Source organism: Penaeus chinensis, chromosome 18 (assembly GCF_019202785.1).
Source record: "Penaeus chinensis breed Huanghai No. 1 chromosome 18, ASM1920278v2, whole genome shotgun sequence".
NCBI classification, from domain to species: domain Eukaryota; kingdom Metazoa; phylum Arthropoda; class Malacostraca; order Decapoda; family Penaeidae; genus Penaeus; species Penaeus chinensis.
Genome location: NC_061836.1, coordinates 26,930,471 through 26,947,970, shown reverse-complemented (window position 1 = coordinate 26,947,970; position 17,500 = coordinate 26,930,471). Strand labels below are relative to the sequence as shown.

The window sequence follows — 17,500 nt, the reverse complement described above, 5'->3', positions numbered from 1 at the left end:
CAGGCACCCCTCGCCGCAGCCGCCCCCGGCCCCTCCCCCCAACACCTTCCAGCCCATCCAGCCCGCCCAGCCAGCCCCAGGCAGCCCTCAGGGAACGCAGTCCGCGCCCTCCACCCTCGACTCCCGCCACGGCCGCCACGCCCACCAGCAGGTTCTCTTCGGCACGAACGCGGCCAGCGACGCCTCGAGCGCGCGCCGGGTGAGTGCTTCCTCGGAGAACGAAGAGGGTCTGAGCACACGGAAGGTTCCTCCCAAGCTAGCGCCCCTGAGGAAACCTGATATTCCCGACGTCCTTCGCCCCAAAGACAACACGTCCTTAGCGTCCCCCGGCGTGGTCAGCACCCCGCCAACGTCCCGCCCGTCCTCCGTAGTGCTGGACAAGCCGCCCCTCGCCCCTGAGGGACTCCGACCCGCAGCCCTTCGCTCGTCCCTTAGGAAGCCATCTGACACCGGCACCTGCTTCCTCGCAGCGCGAAGGGAGAAGCGGGACGAATCCACAAACGGCGCCGCGACCGGGGCCAAGAACGACTTCTTCCGGGAGCAGCAGAAGCCCAAGAAGGGCGACCGCCTCTCCAAGTCCGACATGAACCTCAAGATCGACAGCAACAGTGGGGGGAGATCGGGTGACATCTCTACTCCTACGGGTACATCCGACGCTGAGGGTGGCGAAGCCTCGTCGCCGCCCCTGGCATCCCCCTCTCTGCCAAACGCGGAGGTGATGAGTTCGAGGCTGGAGGCCCTCACGGCACGTGCCAGGGATGCCATGGATCGAGCGGATCGCCTGTCAGAGGACACAGCCGTCACCCCCGAGAGTGCTGATACGATGGTTCACGAGTGCGAGCAGTACCTGACCACCGTGACATCCTCGGGCAGGAGGGAGTCCCCGGGCACTTCGCGTCGTCGAGACCTGGGCGCCGCAGGCATGGAAGCAGCTAGCGAAAGGTCTCAGCCTTCGCCAGCTGCCGTCACGGGTGTTCTTTCTGACACTGGCCAGAAAAACTGGGTCGGGGGCTCTGAAGGGCGTGGTAAAGAAAGTAAGCGGATGGCTAATGAAAAGGAAGTGAAGAAGAAGGAGACAAAGAGAGAAAGCCAAGCGGCGTCAGGGGGCGAGAGAATCCCTGGCGCCCCCGCTGGACCTTCAGGGCCCCCGGATTATGTTGCCTTCATGGACGAAAGTGTCTCTCCGCCGCCAGAGGAAGTAGTACTTGGCCTCCAGCACCGTCATCTCGAGGATGAAGAGGACGAGGGATCCGACACTTCTCCCCTGAGAAGCCCCGAGCACCGAGGCAGCGGCAGGTGCATGCCGCGCCGCTGCTCCCTGGATGGGGATTCCCCACGCACAAACTCCCCGGACCCGCAGTCCATCCTGAAGCGCCGGTCCTCCCGCGAAGATGTGATGCCGGATCGCCCCACCACCCCAGAGCCGCATGGCATCCTCAAGCGTAAGACATCCTCCCGCACTTCTAGTCTGGATGCGCAGGAGGGTGAGCCTCGGCCCATCCTCAAGAAAAAGAGCAGCGCCGAGGAGTTAGAACACTTCGAACCTCGTCCGATCTTGAAGAAAAAATCTTCGACCGACGATGAGCTGGATGACAGACCCAGATCCATCCTGAAGGGTGGTCGGAGCAGAGAGGACCTTGACCGCTCCGAGGGCGTCATCTCACCCAATCCTATCCTTAAGAGGTCACCTAGATATGACAGCGAAGGCGAAGGGGAGTTGCGCCCAATCCTCAAGCGTCGTGACACCACAGACGGCGTTCGTCTGCGCCTTCATGTGTCAGATGGAGAAGATGTAGAGAGTGACCTGCCTAGTGTCAGGGTTAGAAGTGATTCTGCCCCAGAGTCTGCAATCAGGATGAGGGGGCGCTCTCCCCCCGCGCCCAGCGCTACACCTGCGCATGGCATTTTAAAGAAGCGCGGCGCACACTCACCTGCACGCTTCGACCAAATGGACAGCGAACTGGGCGCAATCCTGAGATCTCGACGGTCCCTAGGCCCAGGGGACGCTGAGGCGGAGTCCCCCAGCAGTACCCCTAACCGGCCTGTGAGTCCTTCCCTTGTGGCTCTCACCAAAAGGGAAGAGGCTTCAGTGGCCCGGTCAGGGGAGCGACCTCTGAGTGTGGCTGAACGTGTGGCGGGCATGGAGGCCGCTCGGCAGGAACCAGTTCGACCTCCTGCTCCGAGATCCCCTACGCCCACTCGCAGTCCAGGGGCACGACCCAAGGTCACGTCTGCCTTCCTAAATAACATCAGGACACCGGAGACTGAAAGGTAAGACTTGACTAATGTTCCTTGTTTTTATTTTCTATTGTTGTTATGTAAATACCACGATGGTAAATATGTTAAAATTATAACTATTTTTTTTTATTATGTTTGTTATTACTATTATTGCTCTTATTGTCATTGAAATATTGCAACTAGTATTACTTCTTTCACCAATTCTGCCATTACTGTCACAATAGCTACTGACTCAAATATCCCTTTCAGAGAGAGCAGGCGAAACGGAGCCTACAGCTTGGTGGCAGAACCTGCATTGACAGGGGAGAGTGCCGAGGCCATCAACGAAGCATTTTTGGACCGTCCAGTGGTAGAGGCCTTCAACAGTGCCATGACCTCCAGCCTTGACTCCACGCCCGACACCCCGTCCTCTGTTTCACAGAGAGCTGCATTCTTTGCACAGGTAAGTTGAAAATAAGTTAGTGTGCATTGTGATATGAAACATACAAGTATGGCTTTATCCATTTGTCTTCATACTGCTGTATATACATATGATTTATTTTGTCTCATTTTTAGTTTTAGTAAAAAAAGAATTATGTTAGAATATAAAAAATCTTTGATATACATAGCAATGACTTTTCACTGAAATGTTTAAAACTTTTCCAATCATGATTTTAACATAAATCACAAAAAAAGTTTTCATGGTGGGAAGTACAAAAAAAATGAATTAGCTAGTACAGATTCTATTTACACAAGGCTACTGATAATTTAGAACTAAAGAAATGGAAATAAGTGATTGGAAGCAAAGAACTGAGGTTGAAAGCTAGCAAGATATTATAAAAGCAGAGAAGTCTAGGGATGACCCTGTAGAACAAGAGTGAAAAGGACTTTGACACTGATCTTGGTTCACATAGTGCAGCAGTTGGATTCACAGCAGGTATTCAGGAATCAAAGCTTGGTGAGAGTAACAGACTTTGTATCTGTGATGTAGTAGAAATCTGGTGCCAGTAAGTGAGGGTGAAGATCTAAGACAGTTGAAGGTAGGAGATTGTAAACATGCAGTGGGGAAAGTTGTTTTGTTTCTTAGGAGACAGGGTAGATAGAACTGGAGGCCCCAAAGTAGTAGTTAGTAGTAGGCTAGGGAGACTGCATTTAGTCAGTAATGGTGTATGGCACAGAGAAGAGGCCAATGAATCAGGCTGATAAAAGAACGTTAGAAACAGTTATGGTGAGATTATTAATTTCAATGGAAGGGATAAGGAATTGAGAAGGTTGAAATAGTATATGCATGTGAAAAAGGAGGGAGGGAAATGATAAATGAGGTGATGGAAAAGGACAGGAGAGGGAGAGGAAAGTGTAAACCAAGACAGGTGTAGGAGTAAAATGTGTAGAGGCCATGAGGGCCAGGGGGCTTTACCCTGATGAAGTTTATGGCCAAGTGAAATAAAAAGTCCACCAAGCCTTTGCACACAGGGAAAACTGAGTGTTTGTTCATTTGAAGTACAGCTCTTGTGCATTCTTTCTTACAGTTGGAGCGTGAACAGAAGAAGCCTGGAGACACGAGCTCGGGATCTACTCGTTCCACACGCTTTGGAAGTAGAAGAGAACGAGGAACAAGGTTAGTGAACTTATTGATACAAATTGTTGTGTCTGTATTCTAAATCAACATCATATTGATTGTTTTCACAGTTTTTACCAATTATGACTGAAAAATGTCTGATTTTTCTTTTCTTTTCTTTTATATCATATGTGTAAGTTTGACAATAATGTTTTGATTATGACGTTTAGCTAGAGACAGTTCATAAACTATAGGTAACTTACTTGATCATTGTCATTTGTTCCTAGTTGTCATTTGTTTTGTTTTTTAACTCAAGACTTTATCGAATATAGTGAAAGTAATATGAATTTCATGTCATTTCCTAGATGTGACAAGATAGCAAACTTCTTTGAAACGTAAGAAACTAATATATTTTTACAATAAAAGTAGGTGCTTCATGTACAGTAGTTGTCTAACGCTCTTATTTTTCTTGTTACTTCTTCCTCCTCAAAACTGATGTATTTATTATACAAAAGTTATTGATTATAAAATATCTTTATGAAGGAGTTGATTACACAGCTTATATTAGTGTTTTCACTCTTAAGCTACACATGTAGTATGTATTGCATAATTTGTACACACTTTGTGATCTATTTGCAATATGTAGTAATATCTACAATCATGTGCCAACCTCTTATCACTAGTTGTGTGTTTGTGAAGTGAACTGTATTTATCATTGTGTAATATTTCACTAACTTTAGAATAGTTTGCTTCATCAACCACATACAGCAAATGTTGAAAAATGATGGTTACTCTTGATGCACAGGCAATAGAAACTAATTATTTTAGAAACTGAATTAATGTGATTCTTTAAAAAACAAATAATTATGTATGGTCAGTTTCTGAATATCCAAAATCTGAACAATTTCGTCAATTACAACTCATTCTTCCACCAGGCACGCAACTCAACCTGTGACAGAGGATGAGGTGAGTCAGGCAGCAAGAATGGCTGACGCTTCTGACTCTGCATCAGCCTCTCACGACTCGGACTGCACACCAGCACGGAGAGAATCACGTGAGTTACCAGAGAGACCTTTCCTTGAGTTGGAATGTTATAGTGGGCAACCCTGATTTGATTGATTTTGCAAGTCCCATGACAATAATTTCTAGAGGTACCCCACAAGGTGCAGCTATTTCATGCCAACTCGCATTTTGATCTGAAACACTCATTCTGTGATCCTACAAGATCAGTCAGCTTGAGTTTGTTTTTATTGCATGTGCATGTTGTTTTAGGCTTCAGGCCTGCTACTAGCCCTGTGCTATGACATGGCCCTTTAACCATAAGTCGTACTGTCACATGATACTGGCGGAATGAAGCTGCTACTGCCACCCGCTGCTGCAGTTTCCATATGGCACACTATCACACATTATCTTGTCTTTCAGTTACTGTGCATCATAAAAATACCACAAGTTTTTCATATGAAGTTTAATTAATATTGGTTCTTTCTCTTTAATTGTCCTCATAGTTAATTTTAATTTAGGCTTTATTTAAATATGTTATCTTTATGATAAATGACTGTAGTAAGAAAATGAAAGACATGACTTTTAACACAAAACCACAGAGAATTAGGATGAAAGTGTACCCATAACAAAACAGATATTGAAAGAAATTTCATATTTCACATAGATTTTACTAATCCATAATAACATGTTGAGGAGAATGGCTTTACCAAGACTGTGGTAATCCTTACAACATATATAACATTGGAATTATTTCCTTAAAAAAAATTCTATGCCCACAATTGGAAAGCCTGACTCTGCTTATCCTGTAACCTTGAGGTATAACTTACGAAAATAAAAAAGGAAAAAGTTCTGTTACTTCCCCATTCAATCTCCTTCTGCCTGACCTGACCTAATATGCTCCAATAACTAGTGCCATGGATGGGTGGCACCACAGGAGGCTCTAGTAGCAGTCAGGATGAAAAACACAAGACCTGGGACAGTAACAGTGTGGGGGCACGTGTGGCCCTTTGGACCCGCTTGTTGGAGGAAGAGCGCAGACCAGCAGCTCTCCCCACCGACAGTGTTCAGGGCTCGCGTCGGCGCTCCCGATCCACTCGCTTCAGAACACAGCCAGTTACCATGGAGGAGGTGGCCCATGCACACGCCCTTAACAACCACCAGGCTGTGACCCCCCCAACTGCAGGAACCCCCACTGAGGAGCAGGACCTAGGTACTAACAAGCTCTCCAACCTCATAGTGAAATCCTAATCGTCACTGAAACCTCCGTGCCCAACATATTTTTGAAACCGCTCTTGAGAAATTCATATATGCAAATATATATGTGTGTGTATCAGACGAGTATGTTTTTGTTTTTTTTGCATTTGTTTATTTATTTGAGTTATGACTGCCAATTTGCTTATACAAAGATTTTGCTTCCTTGTCTGATAACAACACAAAAGCTGTTTCAGAATAGAGGCATAAATAGCATGATTTGTAGGCTGTTGAATGCTGTGCTTGTTAGCTATCCCACCATGTTTGATCATCACATGTGTGTGATATTCACAAAGACTGCAAAACATGGAAGGCATCTTTTTCTGCTGTGCATATTTTTGGGACTGCATGATTTTATAGAAATAGCCTTACATGTTCTGCCTCTGGCAAGAAACAAAAGATTACATTGTCTGTCAAGTACTGATTTTTGTAAGAACATGATCTGTCAAATTTAATATCATGTTCACTTGTAATGTCTATGATGTCTCTTTTCTTCAATTTGTTGTCTCTGTCATTAGATACTTTCTTAGTGTTAGCCACTGAAACCCACCTTCACCTTGTAAAAAGAATCAGAATACTCAGATGACTAAGAATGCTTAGCTGAATAAGACATAGTAGCATTATATGTCAGGACTGTTTGACTTTTGTTAAGAAACTGCCCCTTTTATTGAAAGGCATTGTCTAAAGAAAACATTGTGAATTCATAAGATTAAGTCGGATGCAATTGTGTAGATAATTATATATATAGATATACAAGTATTTGAAAGAAAAGTTTAATTTTAAAAATGTATGTAGATTATGTTACCTCCATAATTCATGTATATATGTACTATACTGGGGACTAAATACATGATTCATCCTGTTTAGGATATCCAGTGTTTATGGTGTATATTATTTTCTCTTCAAATTCTGTCATACTGAATTTAGTAGCTAAGGTACCTACTTTACACAGGTGACCAATCCCTGCCTAGACCTGGCCTAGACCTGAATATTCTGAAAGATTTTTTGTTATGCACTAAGCTGAAGACATAAATTAGGTCATTACTTTTTTTCTAGAGACATACTTGTACATAATGCCATTTTCCAAAGTGGTTTCCAAATATATTCCTCTTATACTGCAAAAAGTTCTTTGCCTGAAAGCAATTCCCTGTAATGGCCTACTCTATGTAACCAGCTCTGTAAAATGTAGACCAGATTACACTCTTTCTGTAAGTGAACTTCCTAGTTTTTCCAACACATTATACAGATCACCATTTTCAGTCCTAACTAACGCTTGATTTTGATGACAGCGAGTGGATTCCGAGCAGCTCGTGAAGCTGTGTTAAGGAACGCTGGGGAGGTCCTCCAGGGCTTGACTCCTGGCTCCTCACCCAGAAGACGAGCAGGAAGCAGGAAGACCTCCTTCAATGAACCTGAGGAGGACAACTCTTCCGATGGAGTGAGAGGTAAGTACACTCTTTCATACGGTGTAGTAATGTCAACTGCTTTATCTGCATCAGAATTTATATTTGATTTAATGTACTGGTAAATATCTATCTGGAAATTTGCCAAAGATATTACTATATCAAAAAGAAAATTCCTGCTCACTAACATATTACAGTCACCATACCTCAATAGGTGATATTTGTAGAGTTCACACAAACATGCATTTTATCACAGATATACATGGTACTAGCTTCTAGACACATTTTCCTTCCCTAGATTTCATTACATCAACTGTAACATCCTTACCTTTTGCATTACCCTCGGTAATGCAAAAGGTCTTCTTTAGTAATATTAGAAATAATTTGGTCTTTTTCCTTACACTGTTTATTCGTAAACAGGTTTTTCCATTAGAAAGTCATAATAACAGATTTGTTTTCAATAATTTAAAAGGGCATGTTGTTACAAATTTTGTATTTGAATACAACATATTAAAAGTTTTGTGAGTTATTATACTGCAAGTAGTCATACACTTTACATAAACATTTATTTAAGTACAAGGAGAGTCTAGGGTCATAGTAAACATGTTTCCCCTAGCTAGTCTGATTTCATCACATTAATTATAAGTTAATTACTTCCTGTATTGCCCCTTAGTTTTTAATAATCTTGAAAATAAGTTAGTAAAATCTTTTTCCCTACACTGTTTATTTGTAGAGGGATTTTCCACTACAAAGTCATAATAATAGGTTTATATTTTAATAATTAAAAGACAATGTTACAATTTTTGTATTTCAATACAAGATATTAGAAGTATTGCAAATTATTCTACTATGTAGTCACACACTTTAGGTAATATAGATATAAACATTTCTTCATGTACAAAAAAATTTGGGGTCATAGTAAACATTCTCAATCGAAAACCCGGGGTGTATACTGATACTTGTTTGGATGAGAGTTCTGACACAAGTGTTCAGGAATGTTATAAGGCAAGAGAAAAGCAGTATCTTTTGCATGGAGTAGATGGTCACTTATTTCTGTAGTGTGAGTGATTGTTTCTAGGATATATGTTTGCTAGGAGTTGAAGGAAGGACTTCATAAAGACATATTTTAATATCACAGATAAGCTGATCAGTTGTCCATATGGTTCATGTTTTTGTGTCCGTCTGAAAAGAAATGTGTTTGGGAGATGTAGTCAGGTATATACTGATTGGGATCACAGAATCACTTCAATAGAAATGAAGAGAGATGTAGTGGTGATTAGGGGGCTTTCTCAGTGTGATTTTTCATTTCTTTCAGTACTAGAAATCAGTCTTTGACTTCTCATAATGTTCGTTGTAAAGATCACATATTGTAGCTGGTCCATAAATATTTTATGTAAGAAGTTATAGAATTTTTTAGCACGTAGAATATGCAATAAACAGATTATGGTGTGTGATTTTGTGTTTCAATTTAAGTTTGTTGGTATTTAATGTATTTAAATGACATGTAAATAAGGCAGGCTTGAAAAAAAAATAGGAATTAGAAAAAAAAGAAAGTGAACATATTATGTCGTTCCAACTGTGTTATATGACAGACACATGAGCTAGTAGGCTCCTGTAGTAATCAAATGACCAAATTTCCATAATCACATCAGCCGAATGAGAAGATATCGTACGGTACTTTAATCCTGCAGAAATCTACGCGTTTTAATACTACGCCGACACAGATAAATCAGTGCTCGAATTATGGAATAATATTTCAGTTTATGTCGCAATCCATTTCGTCGTTCCGTTGTTTAACCGAAAACATTTCAACTTGATTAATTGATTAGCTTGATCATAATGTGATTGATTATCCTGATTGTTTACCTTGGATGCTTATCTCAGTCCCACACTTAAGTTACGGATTAACGGACTGACTGTGCGTTTATGTAATGATACGAGTTTTATTTAAGTTAATACGCAGCTTGGAATTTAATCACCTGTTTAAATGCGTCGTAGCTGACAGGCATGTGTTCAGATTCTCGAATTAGGTCACGAATATCAGTCGGAGTTTAATTTAGCAGTAGGAAATAAATATATAGATACATACGGTAAATGGGGAGATGTTCCTTTGCTTCATTGGCTTCGATTTGCAGTGAGTCTTCGACCGGCTGTTTATATCGTAGGTCGGGCCTTCGACTGGTATGGTACGAATGTGGGAAGTAGAGATGAGGAGGTGAGAGAAGGGTTTAAAGAAATAAAGAGGGAGGGGAAGAAGGGGGTAGGAGGAACGAAAGAAGAGAGGACAAAGGGAAAGAGGAGGAGGGAATAAGAGAGGAAGAAAGAGTGAAAAAATGAGAGAAGAGAGAGGAGATAAGTAGAGAAGAGAAGGGAGGGAAAGGAAAAGTGGAGAAGAGAAGAAAGGGAAAGGGAAGAGAAGAGGGAGGGGGTAGAGAAGGGGAGATGAAGAGAAGAGAAGAGAGATGAGGGAAATAAAAAAGAAGAAAGAAAGTGAGAGAGGAAAATAAACATTAATGATAAAGTGAGAGAGGAAGAGAAACATTATGATAAAATGAGAGAAAGAGGAGAGGGAAGAGGGGGGGGGGGGCCGAGATGTAGAAGGAAAGATAAAAAAATAAGAGGTGGTTGTAGGGAGAAAAGAGAAGAATTGAGAGAGAGAGAGAGAGAGAGAGAGAGAGAGAGAGAGAGAGAGAGAGAGAGAGAGAGAGAGAGAGAGAGAGAGAGAGAGAGAGAGAGAGAGAAAGAGAGAAAGAATCGCCTCGCGGTGGCAGCCAACCTCTCCCTCCCTCCCTCCGTCGCATCGACATACGTACACACCCCCGGCGCGGGGTCAGGGGAGAGGCAGGCAGTGTGGATTCCGAGCCTCACCGTCCAGCTTGGCACTGCTCGCCGCTGGAGGGAGACCAGAGTGCCTCAACTGCAGGTGGAAAACGCACACACGCACACGCAAGCAAACTCCGCGAGCTGACAGAAGAAAGTGACACGTTGATTGTGTTTGGTGTTTTTTTGTTTGTGTATGGGCCACGAACGATTTTATTTTGTTCTTTTTTTTTCGCCGATCCAACGAAGGGTCATTGTTATGTCGGGTTGCTGTAGTTGCATATGTGATATCGTGATTGCGACCAGCCAGGCGGGTCACAATGCGCTGAATCTGGCCATTGGTGAATTGTGTTGAAAGGCCGACCGATGACGATGAAGGTTTTATTGCGTGAGAAACTTGAATCGTTTTATGGCATGCGGGGAAGGGGCGCGCTCTGCAGCCTTCGCTTGTTTCGCTCTTGCATGGACTGTAGGTAGAGTACACGTGCTTGTACATAGCAAGACTCATGTTTGTTTACTTGCACCGCATCTACTCTCTCTCTCTCTCTCTCTCTCTCTCTCTCTCTCTCTCTCTCTCTCTCTCTCTCTCTCTCTCTCTCTCTCTCTCTCTCTCTCTCTCTCTCTCTCTTCTCTCTCTCTCTCTCTCTCTCTCTCTCTCTCTCCCTCTCCCTCTCCCTCTCCCTCTCCCTCTCCCTCTCCCTCTCTCTCTCTCTCTCTCTCTCTCTCTCTCTCTCTCTCTCTCTCTCTCTCTCTCTCTCTCTCTCTCTCCCTCTCCATCTCCCTCTCCCTCTCCCTCTCCCTCTCCCTTCCAGTTTCTCCAGGCAGTCTTCTTATCTTCTCTCTCTCTCACACACATACACACTCTCTCCCTCCCTCCCCCCTCCCTCCCCCTTTCTTTTCTCTCGTTGTCCATCCTCCCGAGTGCAAAAACCAGACCCACGGGTTAAAGATAGAATCGAGACACGAACGCTATTACATCTATCATCTAATCTATCAATAGCCACCCCAGCCGGCCCAGCTAAGCGCGCGCGGATAATGGAGTTACTGAAACAACAAACAAACAAACAGGGCACCACTAGGGATCCCACGCAGTAATAACTTGAGTGGAGAGTAAAGTGATGAACAGGACCCGCGTAGATGGAAAGTAGTACACTGTAGTCCCTGTTTTGCTTCATCTTTTAATTTGCTCTCTGTGGATCTTTTCTCTCGGCGCGTTTGACAGTTTCTTTGTTTTTGTGTGTTTGTTTAGGTATTATTTGCTTTGTTTTGTATCTTTTGTTATTGGTTTGTTGTTTTGTAGTTTTGTTCGTGTGTGTGTGTGTGTGTGTGTGTGTGTGTGTGTGTGTGTGTGCGTGCATATGTGTCTGCTTGTTTGCATGCGCGCGCGCGCGCATGTGTGCATGGTCTATACGTATGCATATGGTTTAAGTGTGAGAGCGTGTGTATTTTAAGGCTGGAGGGTCATTTACAGGGTTTATATTCCCGAGAGTGACTCTGGGATTATGTAAAGTTGGGTGAGGGTGTGTCTCCTTGACCTAATTTTTCTCGCTTCCTCATTTTGAGAAATTTCTCGCTTGACCGAGCGAAAATAAGGGAGCAAAAAGAGACCATCTGAAAGGGCGAGAGCGAAAGATCCAGGATTAGATTTCACAGCACATGCGTACACTTTTGAATGTTCACAGTGTCTCATCGAGGGTACTGTGGCTGGCCGTTACAGTGTGATTGTTAGTATGATGGTAATATTATGTTCACTGCTGTGCACAGCTGTGGCGGTGGTGTGGTGTCATCTCAGAATTTAGCTGATGCGACCGTCTCTCACGCACCCAGCATCGTGTGTATATGCCCGCGCGCGCCTTAATGTGTACATTTGTGTGTGTCGGTCTGTATGTGTGTGTGTGTGTGTGCGTGTGTGTGTGTGTGTGTGTGTGTGTGTGTGTGTGTGTGTGTGTGTGTGTGTGTGTGTGTGTGTGTGTGTGTGTGTGTGTGTGTGTGTTTGTTTGTATGTTTGTATTTGTGTACATGCATGTGCGCACGTGTATATTCCTAGCCTAGGCATACAGACAACATATATTCGGTTTTCTCTTGATAATTGCATTTTGATCGCTGTTGAAATACCCGACGGATCAAGTTGTGAATTATATTGACTCGTGACTTATTTCCTTTGTAATGATAGCGGCCGACCATCACGCAATCGACCAGACTTCTGTTGTTGCTCACTTTTTTCATGACATTTTCCATTATTGATATTATTTTTGACTCAATGATGTCTTTCTATTTTTAGACGTGTATCTTTCTTTTTGTTTTCTCTTCTTCTTATCTTTCCCTGCCTTCCTGTCGTCCTCCCTCTCCATTTCACGTCTTTCTCCTCCTCTTCTATATATATTTTCCCCCGTGTGTCCTTATCCTTCTTTCTCTCATTATCACTCTTTCCCCCCAAAGATAAAGGTCAGCGAAGGTCATCCCTTATATATGTAGATGTCTCCCCTGTGAGCCGTCGACCTCGCCTTCGGGGAGGGGGGAGGGGGGAGGGGGGAGGGCGGGGCGGCGGTGTCCTGCCTCCCCCCTGAGGCCAGTTCGACGCCTCGACATCCTGTTGGTGTTCGGTTTAACGAAGGAGCTGCCCGGGACGCGGCCCTTCGCCTCCTCGCGTCCTTCTGCCTTCTTCTGGGGCTGCGGTTCCCTCGTTTCTGTTGTGCTGTGGTTGTCGATTTGCAGTCTGAAGTTGGATTTTTTTTTTTTTTTTTTTTTATTCTGTGTCTGTCTGTTCGTAAAGGTGAGATGGAAATTCAATCTCTCTCTCTCTCTCTCTCTCTCTCTCTCTCTCTCTCTCTCTCTCTCTCTCTCTCTCTCTCTCTCTCTCTCTCTCTCTCTCTCTCTCTCTCTCTCTCTCCCTCCTCCCTCCCTCCCTCCCTCCCTCCCTCCCTCCCAGCATATGGGCGGTGACTACCTTTAGCTCAGAAGATTAATTCAACGCCGTGTTTGTCTCAGCAGGTGTTCTTGATGTTTATTCCACGCTTAACTTGGGAGATAGTGAGAGCGTCTTCCTGTAGCGATTGTGGGAATGCTTAGACGAGAAGAAAGAAAATTTGTTAATGTATATATGTGTTGAAGAATATATATATACATACATACATATATATATATATATATATATATATATATATATATATAATATGTAATATATATAATATAATATATATATATATATATATATATATGTGTGTGTGTGTGTGTGTGTGTGTGTGTGTGTGTGTGTGTGTGTGTGTGTGTGTGTGTGAATGTATGTATAAGTATTTAACTATTTAGATATAGATCATCCATTCATACCTAATACATACAGGCATTCATACATACAAGCATACATACATACATGCAACATACATACATTCATACGTACATGCATACATAAACACATACATACATACATACATATAAGCATACATTCATACGTATATGCATACATAAACACATACATACATACATACATATAAGCATACTTGATTACAGAAATTAGATTCAATGCACCCAGTTTATACGACATGCCCTCTCACCTTCTGCCCTCTCACCTTCATGTCCTGAGCGAAGGCGATGTCATCTTGACCAGCGGTTTGTTTAGGATCCAATGTTGTTTGAGAAGAGCTTGCTTGAGACACAGCGGCCGCGCGGTCAGCAAAACTGTTCAGGGAAGGTCATACGCACGCACTCCGCCCTAGCACTGGGGGCACTGGCAGGTCACTTGTGTGTGCCTGCTTGTTTGTGTGTCTATGTGTCTATGTGTCTGTCTCTCTGTGCCTATATCTGTGAGTGGGAACGGGCGAGAGCAGGAGCGTGCGAGAGCGGAAAAGCTTGATGGCGATGACCAGGTATGGCTGGCGGGAGGGAGTAAATAGCCCGCACGGCGTAGTTGTCACGTTCTGCTGTAACGCGAGATTCGGATTCAGTGCCGCGCTGTCACCGCTGCACTCGGCTCCGAACAGTGCCACCGACGGTGCCATGAATACGAGAAAAGCGACTGCTTCGGCGATAGTCATGAGGATAATGCATAGATTGTAATCCAGCGTTTGAGTCTTTTAAATTTCTCAGTCTTTTACGGCCTGCTTGGCGACAGCGAACAGGCTTTTTGTGCTGGGGTAAGCAGAGGGGGGGAAGGGAGGGAGAAGGGGGAAAGAAGGGGTGGAAGGTAGAGGGGAAGGACAAGAAGGAGGGTAAGTTAAAGGGAGGGTAGGGAAAAGGGAGGGGGGGAGGGGTAAGGCCAACAGTCGATAAAGGCCGCCGTAAACTAACCTACTCGTGCATGTGTGTAGGGTGATGACGTCATGGCACCACCCGCCGACGAACTCTCTCTCTCTCTCTCTCTCTCTCTCTCTCTCTCTCTCTCTCTCTCTCTCTCTCTCTCTCTCTCTCTCTCTCTCTCTCTCTCTCTCTCTCTCTCTCTCTCTCTCTCTCTTTCATTCTTTCTTTTTCCTTCTTTCTTTATAAGTCGCGGCCTCATGCTTGTTATTTCGCCATTGCTTGTTATTGCTTTGTGTTGCTGTTTTTCTCCTTTCCCTCCTTTTTCTTCTTTTCCTTAGCTATCGTATTCTATGTTGTGGATTTCAGTCGCCTCAGAAGGAACGGTTCAAAGGTTAAACTTGCAAGAGGGTTGGGTTCGCAGCCATTTTCGCGGACAACTTTTAACCGTGTCTATTTTTTCTCTCTCCCTTATTCATTTTACTTATTTCTTTTCCTTTCGTCTAGTCACGGATTTGTTTTGTTTTTTTCTTTCTCTCTCTCGTTTATTTTATCATGTTTTCACGTTTTTGGGGAGGAATGCGTGATTTAGGTTAGAGGGATGTGTTGGTTTGTTCTTTGGTCAAATTGAAAAAAAAAGATGGAAGAGTAACACATGTGCAAGAACGTAAAAAATCCTACACACACACACACACACACACACACACACACACACACACACACACACACACACACACACACACACACACACACACACACACACACACATACACACACACACACACATACACACACATACACACACATACACACACACACACACACACACACACACACACACACACACACACACACACACACACACACACACACACACACACACACACACACACACACACACACACACACACACACACACACACACACACACACACACACACACACACACTGTTCTAACGATGAAATTGATACCTTCTATCATAGCTCTATATCATTATCTTTTTTTATTAGCCGTTCTTCATATCTCCACTAATTTAACAACGAGACAGTCGCTAATGATAACCAGTCCTTAGCTGACCAGTGTGTGGGAGAGTGAGAGAGAGACTGCGACGGAGCACCAGCTTTGAACGCGAGAACTTCACAGAACTTGCAGTGGGTTTAAAAACTGCTTGACGAGAACTTCAGATTCTTTGGGATTTTTCTTTTCTTATATTTTCTTCTTATTTTTTCTTCTTCTCCTTCTACTTTTTCTTCTACTTCTACTTCTTCTTCTTCTTCTTTTCTTCTTCTTTTCTTCTTCTTCCTCTTCTTCTTCATACCAAAAATCTGCGTAGCGAGAATACAGGGCTTGCTTTTGGGTTTAGAATTGCAATGCTATGACTTTCATAGAACTCGTCGGTCTAGAGCTAGAATATCAGATGACTTGCATTAGGCCTGGAAGGATAGAGCGAGAATTTAATTTACCTCGCGTTAGGTATAGAACTGTAAGGCGAAAATTCCACAGGATTTATTTTAGGCCTTGAACTGTAAAGCGAAAATTTCATACAACCTGTGCTGGGACGCCGCTGTGCTTGGGCGCGGTGCAGGCCGTGTGGGGGCGTGGAAGGCGAGGAAATGACGGGGGGAGGAGGTAGGGGGGGGGGGAGGTAAGATTAACATACAGATATTGAGCCGTAAAGGTGAAAGGGAGAGAGAGAAAATAAAATAGTGAGAAAGAGAGAGGGGGAGGAGAGGGAGAGGGAGAGGGAAAGAAGGAAAGGGAGAGGGAAAAGGAGGGGTATAAGGAAAGGGAGAGAGGTAAAGACGGAAAGAAGGTAAGGGAGAGATAGAAAGAAGGAAAGGGAGATATAGAAAGAGAAAGAGAGGAGGAGAGAAGGGAAAAGAAAAGAGAAGACAATAGAAGAAAAGAGAAGACGAAAGGAGAAGAGAATAACATAAAAAAAAGAGACAGAGACGGACATCGAAAAAAGAGGGAAGGAGGGAAAGGGTAAGAAAGAAGGAGAGATAAGAGTGAGTAGGGGGAAGGAAGCAATAAGAAGTAATAAGCGAATGATCAGACACCCAAAAAGAAATCAGATGTTATGAAAAAAATATATAAATTCTGACACAAAGAAAGATTGGACTACGAGGCAACTTTGTCTTGCTTTTTTTGGTTCATCAAGGCGTCGAAGGAGCCGATATGGGTACGATAAGATTAGTAGTTTTATCTCTTTGATCGGATACCTTATCATATCGCTTGTGACGTTGGTGTGACACATGCGCACTCCTTTCAGTACACTGTCGACAGATTTGTGAAGTGGGTTTTTTAATCACGTGCTTGCAACGCTCTTTTTGATTAATCCAGCGGAGGTGATAGCAAACGACGCATGTAAACGGATATTTTTGTGAGAGGGAATATTTGTGTATGTTGGTTTTGGGGCGCTGTGTGAGCCAATATCGTTTCCTTTGTCAAAGCACGGTCTGGTAATGCCTTTGTTTGGGTTTTCACGTAGACGTAGTTTGTTGTTTACCATAACTGCATTTATGAACCCAAATCCGACGGGCATGACATGTACGTACATGTGAGTTTACTTTATTAATTGTTTTATAAACATAAATGGCTACACTTGTACTAAGTCATCAGTGAGTCAATTATGAAGGCTGCCTGTCTTGCCTGTTTACCCTTTTCCTTGATTTTCTAAAAAAAATTACGTTATCTTATATTGCTGTTATTAATGTCAATAACATTATAGTAATTATAATGTCTATGATAAAAATAATACCATCGATATTCATAGCATTAATAAAAAAAAAAAAAAAAAAAAAAATCCCGCCAATTCAAGGAAATGTGAAATCAGATAAGGTCACAAGGTCTACTAATTGACTCATTTTGTGACTATGTGCAGAGACATTTCACAAAAAAAAGGAGCACAGCATTTTCCCGGCGGCACTGAGTTAAGTGAAGGAATCTTTGATCGTGTCGGTTGTGTTGTGGTAAACGGATAATGTGCTTAGGCCTACAGGACCGTCATGGAAACAC

At 43.4% G+C, this 17,500-nt stretch overlaps 2 protein-coding genes across 2 annotated transcripts in view; both read left to right on the top strand.

Annotated features, from left to right (window-relative positions):
• LOC125034646 (splicing factor, arginine/serine-rich 19-like) overlaps positions 1-3,228 on the top strand; it is a 13,000-nt gene extending 9,772 nt beyond the window's left edge. The window contains exons 4-6 of the mRNA XM_047626547.1: positions 1-2,271; positions 2,488-2,680; positions 3,088-3,228. The exon at positions 1-2,271 is cut by the window's left edge and continues 193 nt beyond it. Of these exons, the coding sequence (XP_047482503.1) occupies positions 1-2,271; positions 2,488-2,680; positions 3,088-3,228 (2,605 nt within the window). The remainder of the gene's footprint in view (positions 2,272-2,487; positions 2,681-3,087) is intronic.
• A 151-nt stretch (positions 3,229-3,379) lies between these two features.
• Positions 3,380-17,500, top strand: part of LOC125034644 — a 14,843-nt gene continuing 722 nt past the window's right edge. The window contains exons 1-6 of the mRNA XM_047626546.1: positions 3,380-3,445; positions 3,747-3,835; positions 4,141-4,170; positions 4,711-4,829; positions 5,688-5,987; positions 7,318-7,473. Of these exons, the coding sequence (XP_047482502.1) occupies positions 3,380-3,445; positions 3,747-3,835; positions 4,141-4,170; positions 4,711-4,829; positions 5,688-5,987; positions 7,318-7,473 (760 nt within the window). The remainder of the gene's footprint in view (positions 3,446-3,746; positions 3,836-4,140; positions 4,171-4,710; positions 4,830-5,687; positions 5,988-7,317; positions 7,474-17,500) is intronic.